This window comes from Thalassophryne amazonica, chromosome 13 (genome assembly GCF_902500255.1).
Source record: "Thalassophryne amazonica chromosome 13, fThaAma1.1, whole genome shotgun sequence".
Taxonomy (NCBI): Eukaryota; Metazoa; Chordata; class Actinopteri; order Batrachoidiformes; family Batrachoididae; genus Thalassophryne; species Thalassophryne amazonica.
This window is the reverse complement of record NC_047115.1, coordinates 75,231,619-75,251,651: the sequence shown is the minus strand read 5'-3', so window position 1 is coordinate 75,251,651 and position 20,033 is coordinate 75,231,619. Positions and strand designations below refer to the sequence as shown.

The following is a 20,033-nucleotide window of genomic DNA, read 5'->3' as shown; positions in this document are numbered from 1 at the left end:
TAGGACATGGACAGCTCTGTTTGAGTGAGGAAATCAGGTTGCCTTCCTGTAAATATTGCATGATTTCCCTCGAGCCACGCTGGAATGCCGGAGAGGAGGATGCAGCACTGAGGTTTGTCCCTGATGTCAGACAGGGACTTGGTGTTGTGAAGGAAAGTTTTGAACTTCAGATTAATCTGTGTTCCACGCTTGGAGGAAATCGCTGCAGTTCTTCTTAATCATGGTGCAACCTGCTCCACTGCTCCTCCCTCTCCGACAAACAGCTGTGCACAAACAGCTTTGCAGTAAGTCACAGCTGTTCAGCTCCTCAGTGTGACATGCTGCTGACGGCAGACTGACTGACTGGTTTTGTGTAGTGTGAGCGTTATTCCCCTTTTGTGTCAAACGTTTTTTCTTTTCTTGACCCACTTTACCACTAATTCAGTGTAAGAGGTGTTTGTGGTGCAGATAACTGTTGTTACTACTTGATGATTTTGAAGCAAGATGAGCGGTGAATGTTCTTTTGGTTTGTTCTCAGGCTGTTTTTAAATGATATCCTGATATATATATATATATATATATATATATATATATATACACTCAACAAAAATATAAACGCAACACTTTTGGTTTTGCTCCAATTTTGTATGAGATGAACTCAAAGATCTAAAACTTTTTCCACATACACAATATCACCATTTCCCTCAAATATTGTTCACAAACCAGTCTAAATCTGTGATAGTGAGCACTTCTCCTTTGCTGAGATAATCCATCCCACCTCACAGGTGTGCCATATCAAGATGCTGATTAGACACCATGATTAGTGCACAGGTGTGCCTTAGATTGCCCACAATAAAAGGCCACTCTGAAAGGTGCAGTTTTATCACACAGCACAATGCCACAGATGTCACAAGTTTTGAGGGAGCGTGCAATTGGCATGCTGACAGCAGGAATGTCAACCAGAGTTGTTGCTCGTGTATTGAATGTTCATTTCTCTACCATAAGCCGTCTCCAAAGGCATTTCAGAGAATTTGGCAGTACATCCAACCAGCCTCACAACCGCAGACCACATGTAACCACACCAGCCCAGGACCTCCACATCCAGCATGTTCACCTCCAAGATCGTCTGAGACCAGCCACTCGGACAGCTGCTGAATCAATCGGTTTGCATAACCAAAGAATTTCTGCACAAACTGTCAAACTGTCTCAGGGAAGCTCATCTGCATGCTCGTCGTCCTCATCGGGGTCTCGACCTGACTCCAGTTCGTCGTCGTAACCGACTTCAGTGGGCAAATGCTCACATTCGTTGGCGTTTGGCACATTGGAGAGGTGTTCTCTTCACGGATGAATGCCGGTTCACACTGTCCAGGGCAGATGGCAGACAGCGTGTGTGGCGTTGTGTGGGTGAGCGGTTTTCTGATGTCAGTGTTGTGGATCGAGTGGCCCATGGTGGCGGTGGGGTTATGGTATGGGCAGGCATCTGTTATGACGAAGAACACAGGTGCATTTTATTGATGGCATTTTGAATGCACAGAGATACCGTGACGAGATCCTGAGGCCCATTGTTGTGCCATACATCCAGGGACATCACCTCATGTTGCAGCAGGATAATGCACAGCCCCATGTTGCAAGGATCTGTACACAATTCTTGGAAGCTGAAAATGTCCCAGTTCTTGCATGCTCTGGACCGGCGTATACGACAGCGTGTACCAGTTCCTGCCAATATCCAGCAACTTCGCACAGCCATTGAAGAGGAGTGGACCAACATTCCACAGGCCACAATTGACAACCTGATCAACTCTATGCGAAGGAGATGTGTTGCACTGCATGAGGCAAATGGTGGTCACACCAGATACTGACTGGTATCCCCCCCAATAAAACAAAAACTGCACCTTTCAGAGTGGCCTTTTATTGTGGACAGTCTAAGGCACACCTGTGCACTAATCATGGTGTCTAATCAGCATCTTGATATGGCACACCTGTGAGGTGGGATGGATTATCTCAGCAAAGGAGAAGTGCTCACTATCACAGATTTAGACTGGTTTGTGAACAATATTTGAGGGAAATGGTGATATTGTGTATGTGGAAAAAGTTTTAGATCTTTGAGTTCATCTCATACAAAATGGGAGCAAAACCAAAAGTGTTGCGTTTATATTTTTGTTGAGTGTGTGTGTGTGTGTGTGTATATATATATATATATATATATATATATATATACAGTAGGGTTCAGAATAATAGTAGTGCTATGTGACAAAAAAGATTAATCCAGGTTTTGAGTATATTTCTTATTGTTACATGGGAAACAAGGTACCAGTAGATTCAGTAGATTCTCACAAATCCAACAAGACCAAGCATTCATGATATGCACACTCTTAAGGCTATGAAATTGGGCTATTAGTAAAAAAAAAAGTAGAAAAGGGGGTGTTCACAATAATAGTAGTGTGGCATTCAGTCAGTGAGTTTGTCAGTTTTGTGGAACAAACAGGTGTGAATCAGGTGTCCCCTATTTAAGGATGAAGCCAGCACCTGTTGAACATGCTTTTCTCTTTGAAAGCCTGAGGAAAATGGGACGTTCAAGACATTGTTCAGAAGAACAGCGTAGTTTGACTAAAAAGTTGATTGGAGAGGGGAAAGGTGGTGTTCACAATAATAGTAGCATCTGCTCTTGACACTACAAACTCAAAACTGTTATGTTCAAACTGCTTTTTTACCAATCCTGTGAATCACTAAACTAGTATTCAGTTGTGTAACCACAGTTTTTCATGATTTCTTCACATCTGCAAGGCATTAATTTTATTTGTTTGAAACCAAGATTTTGCTCGTTTAGTAGTGTGCTTGGGGTCATTGTCTTGTTGAAACACCCATTTCAAGGACATGTCCTCTTCAGCATAAGGCAACATGACCTCTTCAAGTATTTTGCCATATCCAAACTGATCCATGATACCTGGTATGCGATATATAGGCCCAACACCATAGTAGGAGAAACATGCCCATATCATGATGCTTGCACCACCATGCTTCACTGTCTTCACTGTGAACTGTGGCTTGAATTCAGAGTTTGGGGGTCATCTCACAAACTGTCTGCAGCCGTTGGACCCAAAAAGAACAATTTTACTCTCATCAGTCCACAAAATATTCCTCCATTTCTCTTTAGGCAGTTGATGTGTTCTTTGGCAAATTGTAACCTCTTCTGCACGTCTTTTATTTAACAGTGGGACTTTGCGGGGGATTCTTGCAAATAAATTAGCTTCACACAGGTGTCTTCTAATTGTCACAGCACTTACAGGTAACTCCAGACTGTCTTTGATCATCCTGGGGCTGATCAGTGGGTGAGCCTTTGCCATTCTGGTTATTCTTCTATCCATTTTGATGGTTGTTTTCCATTTTCTTCCACGCGTCTCTGGTATTTTTGTCCATTTTATAGCATTGGAGATCATTGTAGATGAACAGCCTATAATCTTTTGCATCTGCGTATAAGTTTTCCCCTCTCCAATCAACTTTTTAATCAAACTAATCAAACTACGCTGTTCTTCTGAACAATGTCTTGAACATCCCATTTTCCTCAGGCTTTCAAAGAGAAAAGCATGTTCAACAGGTGCTGGCTTCATCCTTAAATAGGGGACACCTGATTCACACCTGTTTGTTCCACAAAACTGACAAACTCACTGACTGAATGCCACACTACTATTATTGTGAACACCCCCTTTTCTACATTGTTTTTTTTTTTTTTTTTTTTACTAATAGCCCAATTTCATAGCCTTAAGAGTGTGCATATCATGAATGCTTGGTCTTGTTGGATTTGTGAGAAGCTACTGGTACCTTGTTTCCCATGTAACAATAAGAAATATACTCAAAACCTGGATTAATCTTTTTAGTCACATAGCACTATTATTCTGAACACTACTGTGTGTGTATATATATAGATATATATATATATATAGATAGATAGATAGATAGATATAGATATATATATATAAATAATTTCCAAGGTATGATTTGAACAATTGTGCATATTTGGACTGCAACTAACTATTATGCCGCGTTCACACCGGACGCCACGGGACGCGTTGTGGCGCAACAAATGTTCAAGCGACGTGATGGACATGATTAAAGACATTTTGAGCAATTGCCGCATTTAAGACGCGATATCACATTGCATTGCGTCACGTCGCCTTCTTCCCCAAGTTGAAAAATCTGAACTTTTTCTTGTTGTCGCACCGCGATGACCAATCAAGGACTGGATATGTAGTGACGTGAAGATGTCTAGAGTTTATACTTGATGTGGACATGTCCTGTCTCTGGCAGCCAGCCTGTGAACAGGACTTATGTCCCTTTTGTCCTTTATTTCACAATTACGACAGAGTTTGAGGGGAGAGCGAGCAGCAGCACTGCAGCAGCAGCCAGTTTTTTTTTCACGTGCGCGCAAGAACGAATCATCACTGAAGATAATTTTATTAACTACACAGATGTATAATAAAACAAATGGGGACTGGTTTATAACACAATTATGACAGAGTTGGAGGGGAGAGCGAGGAACTGCAGCAGTGGCAGCAGCCACTTTTTTTTTTCTTTTTTTTATTGTTCACGTGTGCGCGCGAACGGGACAGGAGGTCCTCATACTGGGTCCTGGAGAGGCAGAAGTACCACTGAAAGCGGCCGTCATCTAGACGCAGCTCCTGCAGTAAATAATGAAACTCCCCGAATTGGGAACGTCTCATGAGGATGTTGTGAACCCAGGGACGGTGCCGCTGGCGACATTGGTCAGCTTTCCACAACAAATAGAGCACAGTAACTCGCTCTGTGTAATCAAGGTCCGCCATGTTGACTTGACGGCGAGCAGAATGGAAGCTCCTCCTATTTGATGATGCATTGAGGTGAATTTTCACAGCGAAAGGAGACCGATACACCGGGCGATGGTGGCGCTTCCATCGCCAGGTGAGGGACGCAAATTTGTAGCATCGCGTGGCGTCCGGTGTGCATTAGTCTTATCAATTATTTTATCAAATAATTGATTCATGTAACTTTTTTTTAATTTGTCTACTAATTGACATTCTTTTATTGTTTTCTGGTTAGTTGATTAACTATGACCAAGATTTTTTCTATAACTTTCAGCCTTGTATTAGTTTGTCATAGAATGTTTTTGGGTGGGTTTGGGGGGGGGCAATGCATAAGATATAAAATAACAGAAATTAAACAATGCATCTGTGGGGCAAAAAAATTAAGGAAGATCTTGAACAGAGTGTTCCCTTTTCAAATGACCAAGAAAATAAAATTTTATAGGATTGCAACTATTATTTTCAATATCAGTTGATCTGTGGACTGTTTTCTGCAATAATCAATTAGTTGTTTGGTTCAGAAATGTTGGAAAATTGAGAAAAATGTCAATGGGTGTTTTTCAGAGCCAAAGATGGCGCCGTCAGATGTCTTGTGTGGTGCACAACTCAAAGATATTCAGTTTACTGTCAGAGTAGGAAAGAAATGACAGAGTGGTGTGTGAGGGAGCTGATATGAAAACGAAGAAGAGCACACGGGTCAGGAATGGAACCGTCTGAGCTGAAGGTGTTAAAACCCGTCGGTATGAACTCAGCTGTTTGTTCCATCAGGTCCTGTGGTCTACATGCTGGATCTGGCTGACCGGCTCATCTCGAAGGCCGGGCCCTTCGCCGCCGCTGGCATCATGGTGGGCTCCATCTACTGGACTGCTGTCACTTACGGGGCCGTCACAGTTATGCAGGTTTGACCTGTGATTCTTCTATGAGTTTTTGGTTTAGTTTGCACTGTAACACCACAGCCTGGTCTGTCTGTTGGTTTGGGACCGTCGGCTGTGGTGGAAGGTGCATGGGTTGGATATTGGTTAATCATTCTGGTTCATGGTTCCGCTTTGCGTTTAGGTTGTGGGCCATAAGGAGGGGCTGGACGTGATGGAGCGGGCTGACCCTCTGTTCCTGCTCATTGGCCTGCCCACAATCCCTGTCATGCTGATTTTGGGGAAGATGATCCGCTGGGAGGACTATGTCCTGCGGCTGTGGAGGAAGTACTCCAATAAACTCCAGATACTCAACAGTATTTTCCCAGGTCAGGATGCAGTCTCAGATTAATATTGTTTTTAAATGTTATGAGTTATTTTTGGAGTCCGCTGTGGCTGTCGTGAGCGACTGTCATAGCCGACCTCATACAGTGTAACATGACTGCAGACGTTTCAGACATGAAATAATCAACCTGATTTGTGATTGTAACATTTGTGTGTTTAGGTGTCATGATTAACAGAAAGACTTTGAGGCTTGAGATGAATTATGTATTTTTAGTATGTATTGAAGGACAGTATGTGAAAACCGTAATCTGTTTTCAAAGGTATCGTTTTAATGAAATTGAACATTGAAAAATTGAAATTTTTCCTCATTCTAAAATGTAACTAAATATTAATAGCAAATCCCAGGCATTATATTTTCTGTGTTCACTGGGGCTGGGAATCTTTGGGCACGTCACGATTCAATGTGAGTACAATTCAGATGGTTACGATTCAGTTAAAAAATTATTATTGGTGCATCAGTTTTTTCTCTTCCTTTTTTTTTTTCTTTACAGGATTTCTTTTTCTCAATGTGTGACGACAATAAAACTTGCATATAATGGATTCAGGTGGACCAGCAAATTTTGTCTGCTGTAATTTAAAAAAGCTAGATAGCTTCAGCCTTGACCTTTTTCACTCAGCTACATGTTTTTTTTTTCCAGTATATTCAGTATTTTATGTTTTCACTTTTTGTTTGATCTATTCATTCATTTATTTTCTGTTATTGCATTAGTTTGCTGATTGAAATAGAAATAAACTAAAATAATTGAAATCCACTATATGTATAAAACGGACAAAATCCACTATATGTATGTAAAGGTTTAGTTGCAGGCAGGAGGTACCGAACGATCTACAGGGAATCCCCAGCACCAGTTAGGCTTACATATTTCCTTGATTAAACATCTGACCTTGAATCGGACCTGCCTCATTTAATGGCCAGGACAAAACTTCATCTGAAAAAAATAAGTCGGCCTCAAATAAGCGCTGACCATTCATTATGTGCATCAAAAAGGATTACATTTGGTCGAGTCACCCTTTTTTTTCTATGTCCGCTGTGGAGTCGTACCTTAAATACCTCCAACTCCACAACTCCGTGGTCATGCAATGACATCGACGTGCTCGTGACCCTTTTAAAGTTCTCTGTCGTGTTGCTGGGCGTCTTAATGCAATTAACAGCAGGAACAGTGGCTTTTTCTGGATCAATTTATCCCTCAGTGAGCGTCACTACTTCATACAATCATCAACCTCCAAACCCACGTTACAGTATGCACAATTTCCATCCATGATTTGCAGGTCATTTGAGGATCTTTGTAGTTTTTCGACTCAGTGTTGTAACGTTGGTCAGATTTGCGTGCGTGCTGCAAAAACCTTTAAAATATGACACAAGAGGAAGGAGTGAAAATGTAAAAGTGGCAAATCACAGCCTTTGCGGTCTCCGTTGTTAAAGCAGGTGCACATCAGGCTATGGGGAGGGTTCACAGCCATGCAGAGGGCTCTGATCTAAAGCGGTTGTCTTTGGCTCATCATACCCAGGGATATGTGTGAAACTTAAAATGCTGCCTGCACTGTAATATGGTGTTAATAATCGCTAAATAAATGCCCAGGCTTTTAATCAAGGAAATATGTTACCACTTAGCTCAAATCAGCGAGTGTCATTTCATACCTCTGTTGTGACTGGGCACGCCCAGACTGCTCTGTCCGGTACACGTGACGGGTCTTTAATGGGAATACATTGGGACAGTGGGACTTTTCGTCTGATGTGTGCAAAAATCCGTCATACCACATGCGGTATATACGGTATTTATTACATGGAAAACCATACAAAAGCATTGGGACTTTTGCTTTTTCCTGGTGAGTCCGAGTATCCAGTTTATATGATGACTGTTTTGGTGAGTTTTACTGTGTGGCTGAGCTGGTCCAGAATGTACTGCAAAAATTCAGTCTGGATCATTACACGTTGATTTGAAAAGTAAGTTGTCACACAGTGAGAAAAAATAAATCCTGCATAGGGGGAAAAAAACCCAAACATGCATCAAGATGCATTGATAATTGTTTCATAATTGAATTACTGTCCTTTGAATTGTAATCAGTTGAATCATGAGATTCCCACCCATACTACTGAGTAAGAATTGTTCAAAAAAAGTTGAGAACATTACAGTATCATGAACCATCCAGTGCTCAGTCTACTTGTAACACAACGTCTGTAACAACAAAAAAAAAAGGTAAAACCTAGACTGAAATGGCAAACATTTCAGTGGATTGGCTTTGCTAAATAACTAATACACTGAATCAGTAATTAAAATGGATCACAATTCTTTGAACAGTCAGTTAAAACAATAAACCAACTATAAAACTAAGCAGCAAAGCAAAATACTCTGCATTTTCATTTTTTAAGTGGGCACACTGCTGCCCTCTGTGGTGTCCACAGGGATTGGCTGCCCCGTTCCTCGGATCCCAGCAGAAGCCAGCCCTCTGGCAGATCACGTGTCAGCCACGCGAATCCTGTGCGGCGCCCTCGTCTTCCCCACCATCGCCACCATCGTTGGGAAACTCATGTTCAGCAGCGTTAACTCCAACCTACAGAGGACCATCCTGGTGGGTATAAACAGAAGCTCCTCCTCCTTTCCAGACAGGAGTTACGTAACAGCCGAGCCAGTTACTTCACCAAAACATTTGGTCACCTCCTGCACCCCCCGGTTTAATAAGATAGAAATGTTTTAAATGCAGCTTGTCAACAGATGCTACTTTGCATTGGTGCCAATATTTAGAAAATTTGTACTAGTTAAGTTTTATTAAATACAGCAAGAGACGGAAGCCCTTTCACCCTTTCATAGATAAGTTGGTTCTTTTTCAGGTATATACGAGGGCTGTCAATAAAGTAACGGTCCTTTTTATTTTTTTCAAAAACTATATGGATTTCATTCATATGTTTTTACGTCAGACATGCTTGAACCCTCGTGCGCATGCGTGAGTTTTTCCACGCCTGTCGGTGACGTCATTCGCCTGTGAGCACTCCTTGTGGGAGGAGTCGTCCAGCCCCTCGTCGGAATTCCTTTGTCTGAGAAGTTGCTGAGAGACTGGCGCGTTGTTTGATCAAAATTTTTTCTAAACCTGTGAGACACATCGAAGTGGACACGGTTCGAAAAATTAAGCTGGTTTTCAGTGAAAATTTTAACGGCTGATGAGAGATTTTGAGGTGATTCTGTCGCTTTAAGGACTTTTCACGGTGCGAGACGTCGCGCTGCGCTCTCAGGTGGCGTCGTCAGCCTGTTCAAGCTGAAAACATCCACATTTCAGGCTCTATTGATCCAGGACGTCGTGAGAGAACAGAGAAGTTTCAGAAGAAGTCGGTTTCAGCATTTTATCCGGATATTCCACTGTTAAAGGAGATTTTTTTAATGAAAGACGTGCGGACGGGTCCGCGCGTCGGGACGCAGCCGCCGCGACGCTCCGCCACAGGAAAAACACCTCTGTTGAAAGCCTTAAGGACAAGTTGGAACATGTCCTGCCTGTTAAACAATTTCTCATATACTCACTCCACTGAAAGCCATCAAAAGCCGCCTGGATTTTACAAATGGTTATCAACACGGAGGTGTTTTTCCTGTGCTGCCGCACCGCGTCGGCTGCGTCCCGACGCGCGGACCCGTCCGCACGTCTTTCATTAAAAAAATCTCCTTTAACAGTGGAATATCCGGATAAAATGCTGAAACCGACTTCTTCTGAAACTTCTCTGTTCTCTCAAGACGTCCTGGATCAATAGAGCCTGAAATGTGGAGGTTTTCAGCTTGAACAGGCTGATGACGGCGCCTGAAAGCGCTGCGCGACGTCTCGCACCGTGAAAAGTCCTTAAAGCGACAGAATCACCTCAAAATCTCTCATCAGCTGTTAAAATTTTCACTGAAAACCAGCTTAATTTTTCGAACCGTGTCCACTTCGATGTGTCTCACAGGTTTAGAAAAAATTCTGATCAAACAAAGCGCCAGTCTCTCAGCAACTTCTCAGACAAAGGAATTCCGACGAGGGGCTGGACGACTCCTCCCACAAGGAGTGCTCACAGGCGAATGACGTCACCGACAGGCGTGGAAAAACTCACGCATGCGCACGAGGGTTCAAGCATGTCTGACGTAAAAACATATGAATGAAATCCATATAGTTTTTGAAAAAAATAAAAAGGACCGTAACTTTATTGACAGCCCTCGTATATATATAAAAAAATTACCAAAATGCATCATTAAAAAAAAAGTATTATGACATGGTTATGCGCATGATCTAAGTAAAAGCAGGTCATGGTTGGAACATGAGTGCAAGTTGTGGTTGTATACGTATGCAGTCTGAGAGTTGCAGTGGCTGTTATTGACTGGAAAATTCAGTTTTTCTACTTTAATTTTCTTTTTTTTTTCCGGGATAATACAGACACAGTGGCCACGTATAATCAGAAGCTCCGCTAGTGCTGCTCACTGTAAATTTATGTCATTTCATCGATCGTGCTTTGACGTCAGTGTGGATGGAAAGTCCTTGTGATGTTTTTGCTCATATTTTTCTAAATATTCCACATCAAAGCCAGTGGTAGATTTTGTTTCTAAAGGCTTTTGGCCTGATTACATGTTAACCATTGCACTTGCAAAAAATGTGCATGCTGATTTACTGAGTTCACTGAGGATTGCGTCTTTCAAATGCACAAATAGCATATATTTGCCTTTATGAATATGTAATTTGGGGCTTGTCTACCCCAGTGTGCGAAATTGTGGGAGGAAGGGAACATGCAGATAGGTGACGTTTGCACACATAACATCATTTGTCAAGGTCAAATGAAAATGCTGTGTGTGTTCTGCCAGTGGAACACACACAGACAACTGTGTGAACAGAGCGCACACAGACAGCTGTGCTCACAGCAGTAGAATAAACAATAGAACAGCAGTAATTATTCACCCATTTAAATACCTTTGATGGAACAATAATTAAATGTCTGAAATTTGAGGATTAATTTTTTTTTTCTTTCTTAATGACCAGCGCGTGAACACACTCAGTTATGTGGCAGAATTTGTGCGTAACAAAGCACAAGGCGGCTTACCTGAAACAGGTCGATTGAATTTCATTTTGCGCTTGGGGTTGTTAACACATGCAGAATCCTTATTTACAAATTACAGTCTACGTCAAAGTTACCACCTGCTATCGGTTGTGCAACTCCTTAGTAAATCATCTGCAAAACCTTCTCTCCCAATGTGCAAAAGTTTGTTTTGCTCACACAATTCAGCACTCTTCAACTGGGATGTTAGTAAATTAGCCTCATTCATAAACAATATTTGTTTCAACGGTGTTTGCAGGAGGTCGTGCGTGTGACAATAATCACACGCATTTTCAGTTTCATAAGTGTTTTTCTAGCAGGCTTTTACATATTATATGAGAGAAACATGTTACATTTACACATATTTGACAAGAGCGGAAGCTAGCTTTGCATTGGCGGAAGTTAGTGTGCAATCTAACATCTGCTAAATATCTTGCAAATCACTCCAGAGGTGTTATCAGGTTCCAGAAACAGTGTTTTCAATTTTATAAGTTAATTTCTTGCTAGCTTTTACAAATAGGAGAAACATGTTAGATTTACATATAAATAAAACGGTTTGGGACGGAGCGAGAGGCCGGCAAGTGGCATCATGGTGCCGCTCTACTCTGATTGGCTGTCACCCTGTCCCTCAAAAAAACAACAAAACCCCCAAAAGACAGATTTGCATGATTCATAGCATACAAATATGAAACATGAAACAGAAAGTCGTTAGCCATCTTTGAACTTCTCCACGGTCTGTATCCCAACAGTGTTCCCACAGTTACCTTGAAAAAGTAATACAATTACTGATTACTCCTTGAAAAAGTAACTTATTACTTTACTGATTATTCAATTTCAAAAGTAAGTTAGAGTACTAGATACTTTATTAGTTAGTTTCAGCAGCTGCCGACAACGCCCCCCTGCCACCTCAACATGAAAATGATAATCATCCATCCATCCATCCATCCATCCATCCATTTTCTTCTGCTTTATCCGGAGTCGAGTCGCGGGGGCAGCAGCTCAAGCAAAGCCGCCCAGACCTCCCGATCCACACATACCTCCCCCAGCTCCTCCGGGGGGACCCCAAGGTGTTCCCAAGCCAGCCGAGAGATGTAGTCCCTCCAGCGTGTCCTGGGTCTTCCCCGGGGCCTCCTCCCAATGGGACGTGCCCGGAACACCTCTCCAGCGAGGCGTCCAGGGGGCATCCGGAAAAGATGCCCGAGCCACCTCAACTGACCCCTTTCGATGTGGAGGAGCAGCGGCTCGACTCCGAGCTCCTCCCGAGTGACCGAGCTCCTCACCCTATCTCTAAGGGAGCGCCCAGCCACCCTGCGGAGGATACTCATCTCGGCCGCTTGTACTCGCGATCTCGTTCTTTCGGTCATGAGCCAAATCTCATGACGATAGGTGAGGATCGGAACGTAGATCGATCGGTAAATCAAGAGCTTTGCCCCCCCCTACTCAGCTCTCTCTTCAATCAAGCAATCAATTTTTTTATATAGCGCCAAATCACAACAAACAGTTGCCCCAAGGCGCTTTATATTGTAAGGCAAGGCCATACAATAATTATGTAAAACCCCAACGGTCAAAACGACCCCCTGTGAGCAAGCACTTGGCTACAGTGGGAAGGAAAAACTCCCTTTTAACTTCACCACGACGGTCCGATACAGCGACCGCATCACTGCAGATGCTGCACCGATCCATCTATTGATCTTGCGCTCCATCCGTCCCTCACTCGTGAACAAGACCCCGAGATACTTAAACTCCTCCACTTGAGGCAAGGACACTCCACCGATCTGAAGAGGGCAAAGCACCTTTTTCCGGTCGAGAACCATGGCCTCGGATTTGGAGGTGCTGATTTTCATCCCGGACGCTTCACACTCAGCTGCAAACCGCCCCAGTACACGCTGAAGGTCCTGATTTGACGAAGCCAACAGAACCACATCATCCGCAAACAGCAGAGACGAGATTCTGTGGTTCCCACACCAGACCCCCTCTACACCCTGGCTGCACCTAGAAATTCTGTCCATAAAAATAATGAACAAAACCGGTGACAAAGGGCAGCCATGGCGGAGGCCAACGTGCACTGGAAACAGGTTTGACTTACTAAAATGATAACCTGTTTTACCAATACTCACTGTATAGTCACCCTTTCTTGACTTCATTGAACATAAATACTTGTTTTATAAAAATAAAATAGACATCTTTCTTGACCTCATATTTAACTTTTGACAGTACTGTAATGGTATTAAATTAATTCTAGCATTTTTTCTAACATTTAAATTCTCTCTAAACATTTTAGTTGTTGAAATTATTATTATAAATAGTAGTAAAAAAAAAAAAAAAAAGGCTTCCAAAGTGGACCTTTAATCTAAAGGTGTCTCCACGCCCCCTTCCCATCTGGATTCGCCCTTGCTTTGGCGTTTGAGAAGGATGAATGGGTAATGTTTGTTTATGCAGAAAACAGACCGGCAGGTAAGAAATTTTTATCAGTGTTTTTTCAGTGTCCTCCTCAGAGAGTTTAGATGCATTTGGGTAAAAAAAAGTGTTAGTTGTAAGCGTGTCACGGATCAGCTGTTTTTGGCGAGGACACACAGAGTGGCTCAGCTCAGAGTTTTAAATAAACAGGGAAAAAAGAGCATAAAAATGTCTTTGTAAACCTCAGTGCAGGTGTGCTGTCGTCACTGCGCTTTGAGAGACGACTGTTTTTTCAACTCAGAGGCTGCTGAAATCCGTGGATGAAAAACTCGCAGCTTGCTGAAAGGGGGCAGTTCAGTCGAACCCTGACTCCCTGCCCACGCGCCAAGGTTAATGCTATGATTGACCCGTAATGCAAAAATAATAGTACCACACAGTGACTTGGAGAAGTAACTTTAATCTGATTAATGATTTGGAAAGATTAATGCGTTAGATTACTCATTACTGAAAAAAGCGGTCAAATTAGAGTTACTAACACGTTACTAAATAATGCATTTCTGGCATCGCTGTGTCCCAAGAAATTGAAGACCAGCAGTTAAAGGACTGGACTTGTGCTGAGCACAGACAGATACCCGTTGATCATATTTGATGGCTTCGGGTAAAAATCACAGATCCCTGAAATACGAGGTCTGTCAATAAAGTAACGGTCCTTTTTATTTTTTTCAAAAACTATATGGATTTCATTCATATGTTTTTACGTCAGACATGCTTGAACCCTCGTGCGCATGCGTGAGTTTTTCCACGCCTGTCGGTGACGTCATTCGCCTGTGAGCACTCCTTGTGGGAGGAGTCGTCCAGCCCCTCGTCGGAATTCCTTTGTCTGAGAAGTTGCTGAGAGACTGGCGCTTTGTTTGATCAAAATTTTTTCTAAACCTGTGAGACACATCGAAGTGGACACGGTTCGAAAATTTAAGCTGGTTTTCAGTGAAAATTTTAACGGCTGATGAGAGATTTTGAGGTGATACTGTCGCTTTAAGGACTTCCCACGGTGCGAGACGTCGTGCAGCACTCTCAGGCGCCATCATCAGCCTGTTTCAAGATTAAAACCTCCACATTTCAGGCTCTATTGATCCAGGACGTCGTGAGAGAACAGAGAAGTTTCAGAAGAAGTCGGTTTCAGCATTTTATCCAGATATTCCACTGTTAAAGGAGATTTTTTTAATGAAAGACATGCGGGCGGATTGCAGCGTCGGCTCGCAGCTGCCGCGACGCTCCGTCACAGGAAAAACACCTCTGTTGGAAGCCTTAAGGACAAGTTGGAACATGTCCAGCTGTTAAACAATTTCTCATATACTCACTCCACTGAAAGCCATCAAAAGCCGCCTGGATTTTACAAATGGTTATCAACACAGAGGTGTTTTTCCTGTGCCGCCGCACCACGTCGGCTGCGTCCCGACGCGCGGACCCGTCCGCACGTCTTTCATTAAAAAAAATCTCCTTTAACAGTGGAATATCCGGATAAAATGCTGAAACCGACTTCTTCTGAAACTTCTCTGTTCTCTCACGACGTCCTGGATCAATAGAGCCTGAAATGTGGAGGTTTTCAGCTTGAAACAGGCTGACGACGGTGCCTGAGAGCGCTGCACGACGTCTCGCACCGTGGGAAGTCCTTAAAGCGACAGAATCACCTCAAAATCTCTCATTAGCCGTTAAAATTTTCACTGAAAACCAGCTTAATTTTTCGAACCATGTCCAATTCGATGTGTCTCACAGGTTTAGAAAAAATTTTGATCAAACAAAGCGCCAGTCTCTCAGCAACTTCTCAGACAAAGGAATTCGACGAGGGGCTGGACGACTCCTCCCAGAAGGAGTGCTCACAGGCGAATGACGTCACCGACAGGCGTGGAAAAACTCACGCATGCGCACGAGGGTTCAAGCATGTCTGACGTAAAAACATATGAATGAAATCCATATAGTTTTTGAAAAAAATAAAAAGGACCTATACTTTATTGACAGCCCTCGTATTTCTAAATGTAACAGAATGAACACGACCTCAACAGGGTTGGACCAAAACAAACGCTTGACTGGGAAATAAAACTTGATTGACCTGAAGCCTGCCTTCTTTCCTTTTGGCCTTTTATATTAAGGGCTGTAACAGCCAGAGCGGTGATCTGTTTACTTTTTCCTTCCACACTTGACCTCAGAGCTCAAACTGCTTCTGGGCATGTGCAGTAAGCATGTGGTGATGGATGTATTATGCACCCCCGGGGTTATCTTACACCTGGGTCACTCCTGCAGCACACCTGCACCACGTGTGGCCAAAGTTGTTTTGCTGGAAACAACCGAATCTGGAATTTCATTTTTGTCTGTCTCCGCTTCTAATGTTAGCTCACAGTGGTCACCATAGATACCAGTCCTGCTTTCCCTGCACACCTACGCGGCCAAAGCATACACATAGATCCATTTCCACTTAACTGAGCAGACAGGTTGCTGCTTAACTGGTTAGTTGTTTTCAGAGTTGATTTTGGACCATCGGGAGGTGCACTTTCAAACACGTGAGATCAAATGAAAACATCTTCTGGGTTCTTCTCTTATGTGAGCTGTCGGTCCTTATTGTGGGACTTAAAACCGCAAGCATGTGAAGTGGTAAACTGTGAAAAACATGCGACTGCTGAACACACATTGTGGCTCTATTTTAGAAAGTTTCACCTGCTCAGTGCCTGTACTGAGGTTAACGAGTTACGAGTGCACGTTTATTCATGAGTCCTATGATTGCAACCATCACACTATGGTCACATTCGCTCCAAATGAGGCAACAAGCAGTTAGCATTTGTTCTATGACTCGCCCCCATGTGAACTCACGATCTCCGGTGTCACTGACCGGACACCCCCCCCTTCACTGTGCATGTATCATTTCGGACCACAGCAGCTCGTCTTGAGTCTGACTCTCTTCACCCAAAGCGATCAAAGGGAATAATGTGATTATTAACAATCAGATGACAAATTAAAACCTCTTAAATCATTCTAAAGTCAGTTTTAAGCAGAAACGAGGCGATAAACGGTGAATTGACTCGGACACTCTGAAATGACGTAGGCGCAGTTGCCGGGATGCTCTGATTGGTCTCCTGTCTTTTATGATGAAATAATGCTGAATTTATGTGGAAATGATTGTTGTACAAAAGCTTCAAATATCTGTCACTGAGACAGATGATGACTAGAGTGCAGTTTTAAACAGAAACAATGTGATAATCAGTGAATTGCTGTTGACGCTCAGAAATGACGCGTGCACAGTGAAGGCAGGATGGACCGATTTTTAGGGGGGACCATTCGGTTGGCGATACTGGAATGGGAGGCAGGCGCTCTAACCAGGAGACTAAAACCCTCAGACCCTGGCGTCTGTGGCCAGAGCGTCTTTTGGCAATATGCACAGCAACTTCTGCTGGCTCCCGTCGCAATAGCATGCTAGCATCTCTGTATGATGTCTTGCGAATAACTTCAGAGGTGTTGTCTGGTGTTATCTATTACGCAGTGTTTTTAGATTTAGAAGTGTTTATTTCTTGCTACCCTTCACAAAATGAGATTTATTCAGAAATACAGCCGGTTCTGGTGTTTTCAGCCATCTTGGTTGCTTTTTTTTTCACACTGCCTTTTTACTCAGATTGGCAGACTTCTTGATTTTGGTGCCACCTACCTGGCAGCAGATCAACGGTTGTCCCTTGTTACTGTGAAACACCCACTCTGATTGAAAATGAATGGCAAGTTAACTAGAAACAAAGTCACCATTTTGATCGCACTTTCCACAGTGATGTTTGCCCAAAAGACAAAATGACTTTATAGTAGCGTAGCTCCATGACAATGGTCATCAGCACTTGTTATATACACACACGGAGACAATTCCTGCAAAGATCAGAGCTGTGACCCCTTGCTTGTTGACCACAGGAAACTTTTTATAATGGTATACTTATTTACTTGTTGGTTTAAGATGTTAAGTTCATAAAAAATAAAATCATCCAGGTGAAACTGCGCGTGTGGATGTTAAAAACCGTGTTCTATCATCCGCGGAGCTTCTTGATATGGATCTGATTGTTTCCCTGCAGGGCGGCATCGCCTTCGTGGCCATCAAGGGCGCGTTCAAGGTTTACTTCAAGCAGCAGCAGTACCTCAGACAAGCCCACCGCAAGATCCTCAACTTCCCTGAGCAGGAGGAGGCCTGAGAAGGCCCCACTGTGGTGGAGGAGGTGAACTGCTAACGACACGTCACGGCTCCTCCATGGTGACATTCGTGCAAAGACCCCCAGCGACACCCCTGCACGTTTTAAACTGTTCACACCTTCAGAAGGTGAAGACGTGCACGACACTCGCACGTCAGTTCACCCAGGAGGTGACCGTTGCGACCACATAACCTGCTGTATTTTACAACTCAATGTTGGGCATGTGACATCAAGTTTTATAGCTTTGTTCTATGTTCATTTTGGGAATCTGATGACATTTAATGTGCGAATGAAACAACGAAAGGTGTCTGAGACATGAATCAGACAAAGGGAGTGCACAGACTTTAGGATAGCAGTTCTTCCTCCAGTCACGCGCCTCACAGCGTGCACGTCTTAGAAAGCTGTGACATGCTTTAAAGCTTCACGCCGCTGTATTGGAGCCTGTTGCTATGAGTCTGCAGACAGGACGTGTGATTTGCAGTTACGTTTCCACTTAAAAAAAAAAAAAAAAAGAACATTTTGACACCACAGCTTCAGTTTTCACTCCAAGATGTGGAACTTTGCTGATTTTGTTTTTTTTTTTTTTTTTGGGGGGGTGTCTAGATTTTTGCTCTTTTTGGAACACAGAAAACGTTACAGCGGGCGATGTTTTGAAGGAACTGCAAACTTTAGGCGCATGATCAATTTTATGTTCATATGTTAAAGTTTGATTGCTGGCTGTCGGCAGGAGCAGCCCCATAAGAGGAGATGACTGCCACTCTGAAGAGGCGCATCGAGTATTTAACCTGCATACAAAGTGTCGTGAACTGTGCTGTACGCGTGTTGCTTCTCACCTCTGTGGCCAACGGTGTGAATAAATGTATTTGAATTAATCAAACATGATTCCATTCAGTTATTTATTAATCAGAAAGACAAACTCAAAACATCAGCACACAAAACTGACTAAAAATCCAAGTCTTTAATCAAGTGAAGGTGCTAAACATTCACTGGTTCCAGCTTCTAAAACATCAACATCTGCTGCTGTCTGACATCTGGACATTATTTTGGAGGGAGTTTCTCCTGTTGATAAAATAATTTGATAAAATGATAAATCAAGGTAGTTTGCAGCTACAAAACAATCGTTCCTTCATGTCCTCGCAGAGAAAATATTTAGGATCTAAAAGTGAACTGCTGCGTGCAGAAGGTTCCCGGTTGAAACCCCACACCCCTACCACATTTCTACAAGTAATGTGGCGCTGGGTCAGGAAAGGCATCCAGCATAAAATGTGCAGACCCACCTTGGATCTGCTGTGGTGACCTCGAGTGAAGACAAGAAAACACTGACTACGTTTACATGCAGCCAATAACCTTTTCATAACCGGAATATTAGCAATAACCCGTTTGCGCACGGCCATGTAAACACCCACAAAAACCTGAATATGCTCATATTCCGGTTTTTAAAAACCTGAATAGGACCCCTGGGTTACTCCTTTTCTAACACAAATATCAGGTCATATAAATGCACATCGGGATATCCCCATAGAAAGGAACATTATTTTGTGTTCTGCGCATGTCCTATCTGCAAGGAATCTTGGTCTGTTGAGTATGGCAACTACTTGTATGCGGCGTGCGCAGCCCACCGGACACCACAGAAGCAGAGATAAACAGCGCATCGTGTTCTGCGTCCTTATCAGGTGGGCCAATGTCCCATATCACCGTGATTGCTCTGCCGCTGTGGTGTTTACTGAGTCTGCGGGCTCAGTAAACGCCACAGCGGGCCACTCACACCGCCCCCTCTCTGCGGTGCGGAGCTGTGCCAACAGGTCCAGAGACCACGCTTGCTGTTTTGAGACAGAGGCAGCCCGCAAGGATAGATTTCTTGCGGAAAAATCCTCGGTGCCGCAGGGTCTCGGTAACCGCAGCCGCAGAGCTCCGTGGCCATGACTTGGATTCTTTCAGGTCCCGCATCCGTACCCCCGGAGGTAGTGAGCGAAGGGACAGCACGCGCATTGTGTTCTGCGTGTGTCTGTTTATAATGTTCGCGCCCAGAAGAAAAAAGTGTGTTTACACAGGTGAGAAAAGTGAGAAAATGTTAATGCCTATTTGAGAAAAGTGTATAAAGTGTGTAGTGAGGGGTTTTACACGAAGCAGGATTTGCACGAACGCCAGACCAAATTAAGCACCGGTGGAAGATGTGCGTCGCTGTTTAGATGGGGATATTCCAAATGATACCAATGACCGTGTATACAGGAGTAATTCTGTCTGCTTAAGCATGTAAACGGGTTATTCCTAATGATTCAGAAACCGGAATATTGACCTTAACCCAAATATTAAC

General features: G+C 43.3%; 2 protein-coding genes across 2 annotated transcripts in view; one reads left to right on the top strand and one right to left on the bottom strand.

Moving 5' to 3' along the window:
- The window catches only part of LOC117522978 (E3 ubiquitin-protein ligase MARCH5), a 65,854-nt gene extending 47,576 nt beyond the window's left edge, over positions 1–18,278 (top strand). Inside the window, exons 3-6 of the mRNA XM_034184396.1 lie at positions 5,583–5,713; positions 5,871–6,054; positions 8,442–8,641; positions 17,606–18,278. Of these exons, the coding sequence (XP_034040287.1) occupies positions 5,583–5,713; positions 5,871–6,054; positions 8,442–8,641; positions 17,606–17,722 (632 nt within the window). The 3' untranslated portion in view covers positions 17,723–18,278. The remainder of the gene's footprint in view (positions 1–5,582; positions 5,714–5,870; positions 6,055–8,441; positions 8,642–17,605) is intronic.
- ide (insulin-degrading enzyme) overlaps positions 4,891–20,033 on the bottom strand; it is a 120,959-nt gene continuing 105,816 nt past the window's right edge. Inside the window, exons 26-27 of the mRNA XM_034184177.1 lie at positions 18,472–18,475; positions 4,891–4,901 (exon numbers count right to left, since the gene is read on the bottom strand). The gene's annotated coding sequence lies outside the window, so the exon portion shown is untranslated. The remainder of the gene's footprint in view (positions 4,902–18,471; positions 18,476–20,033) is intronic.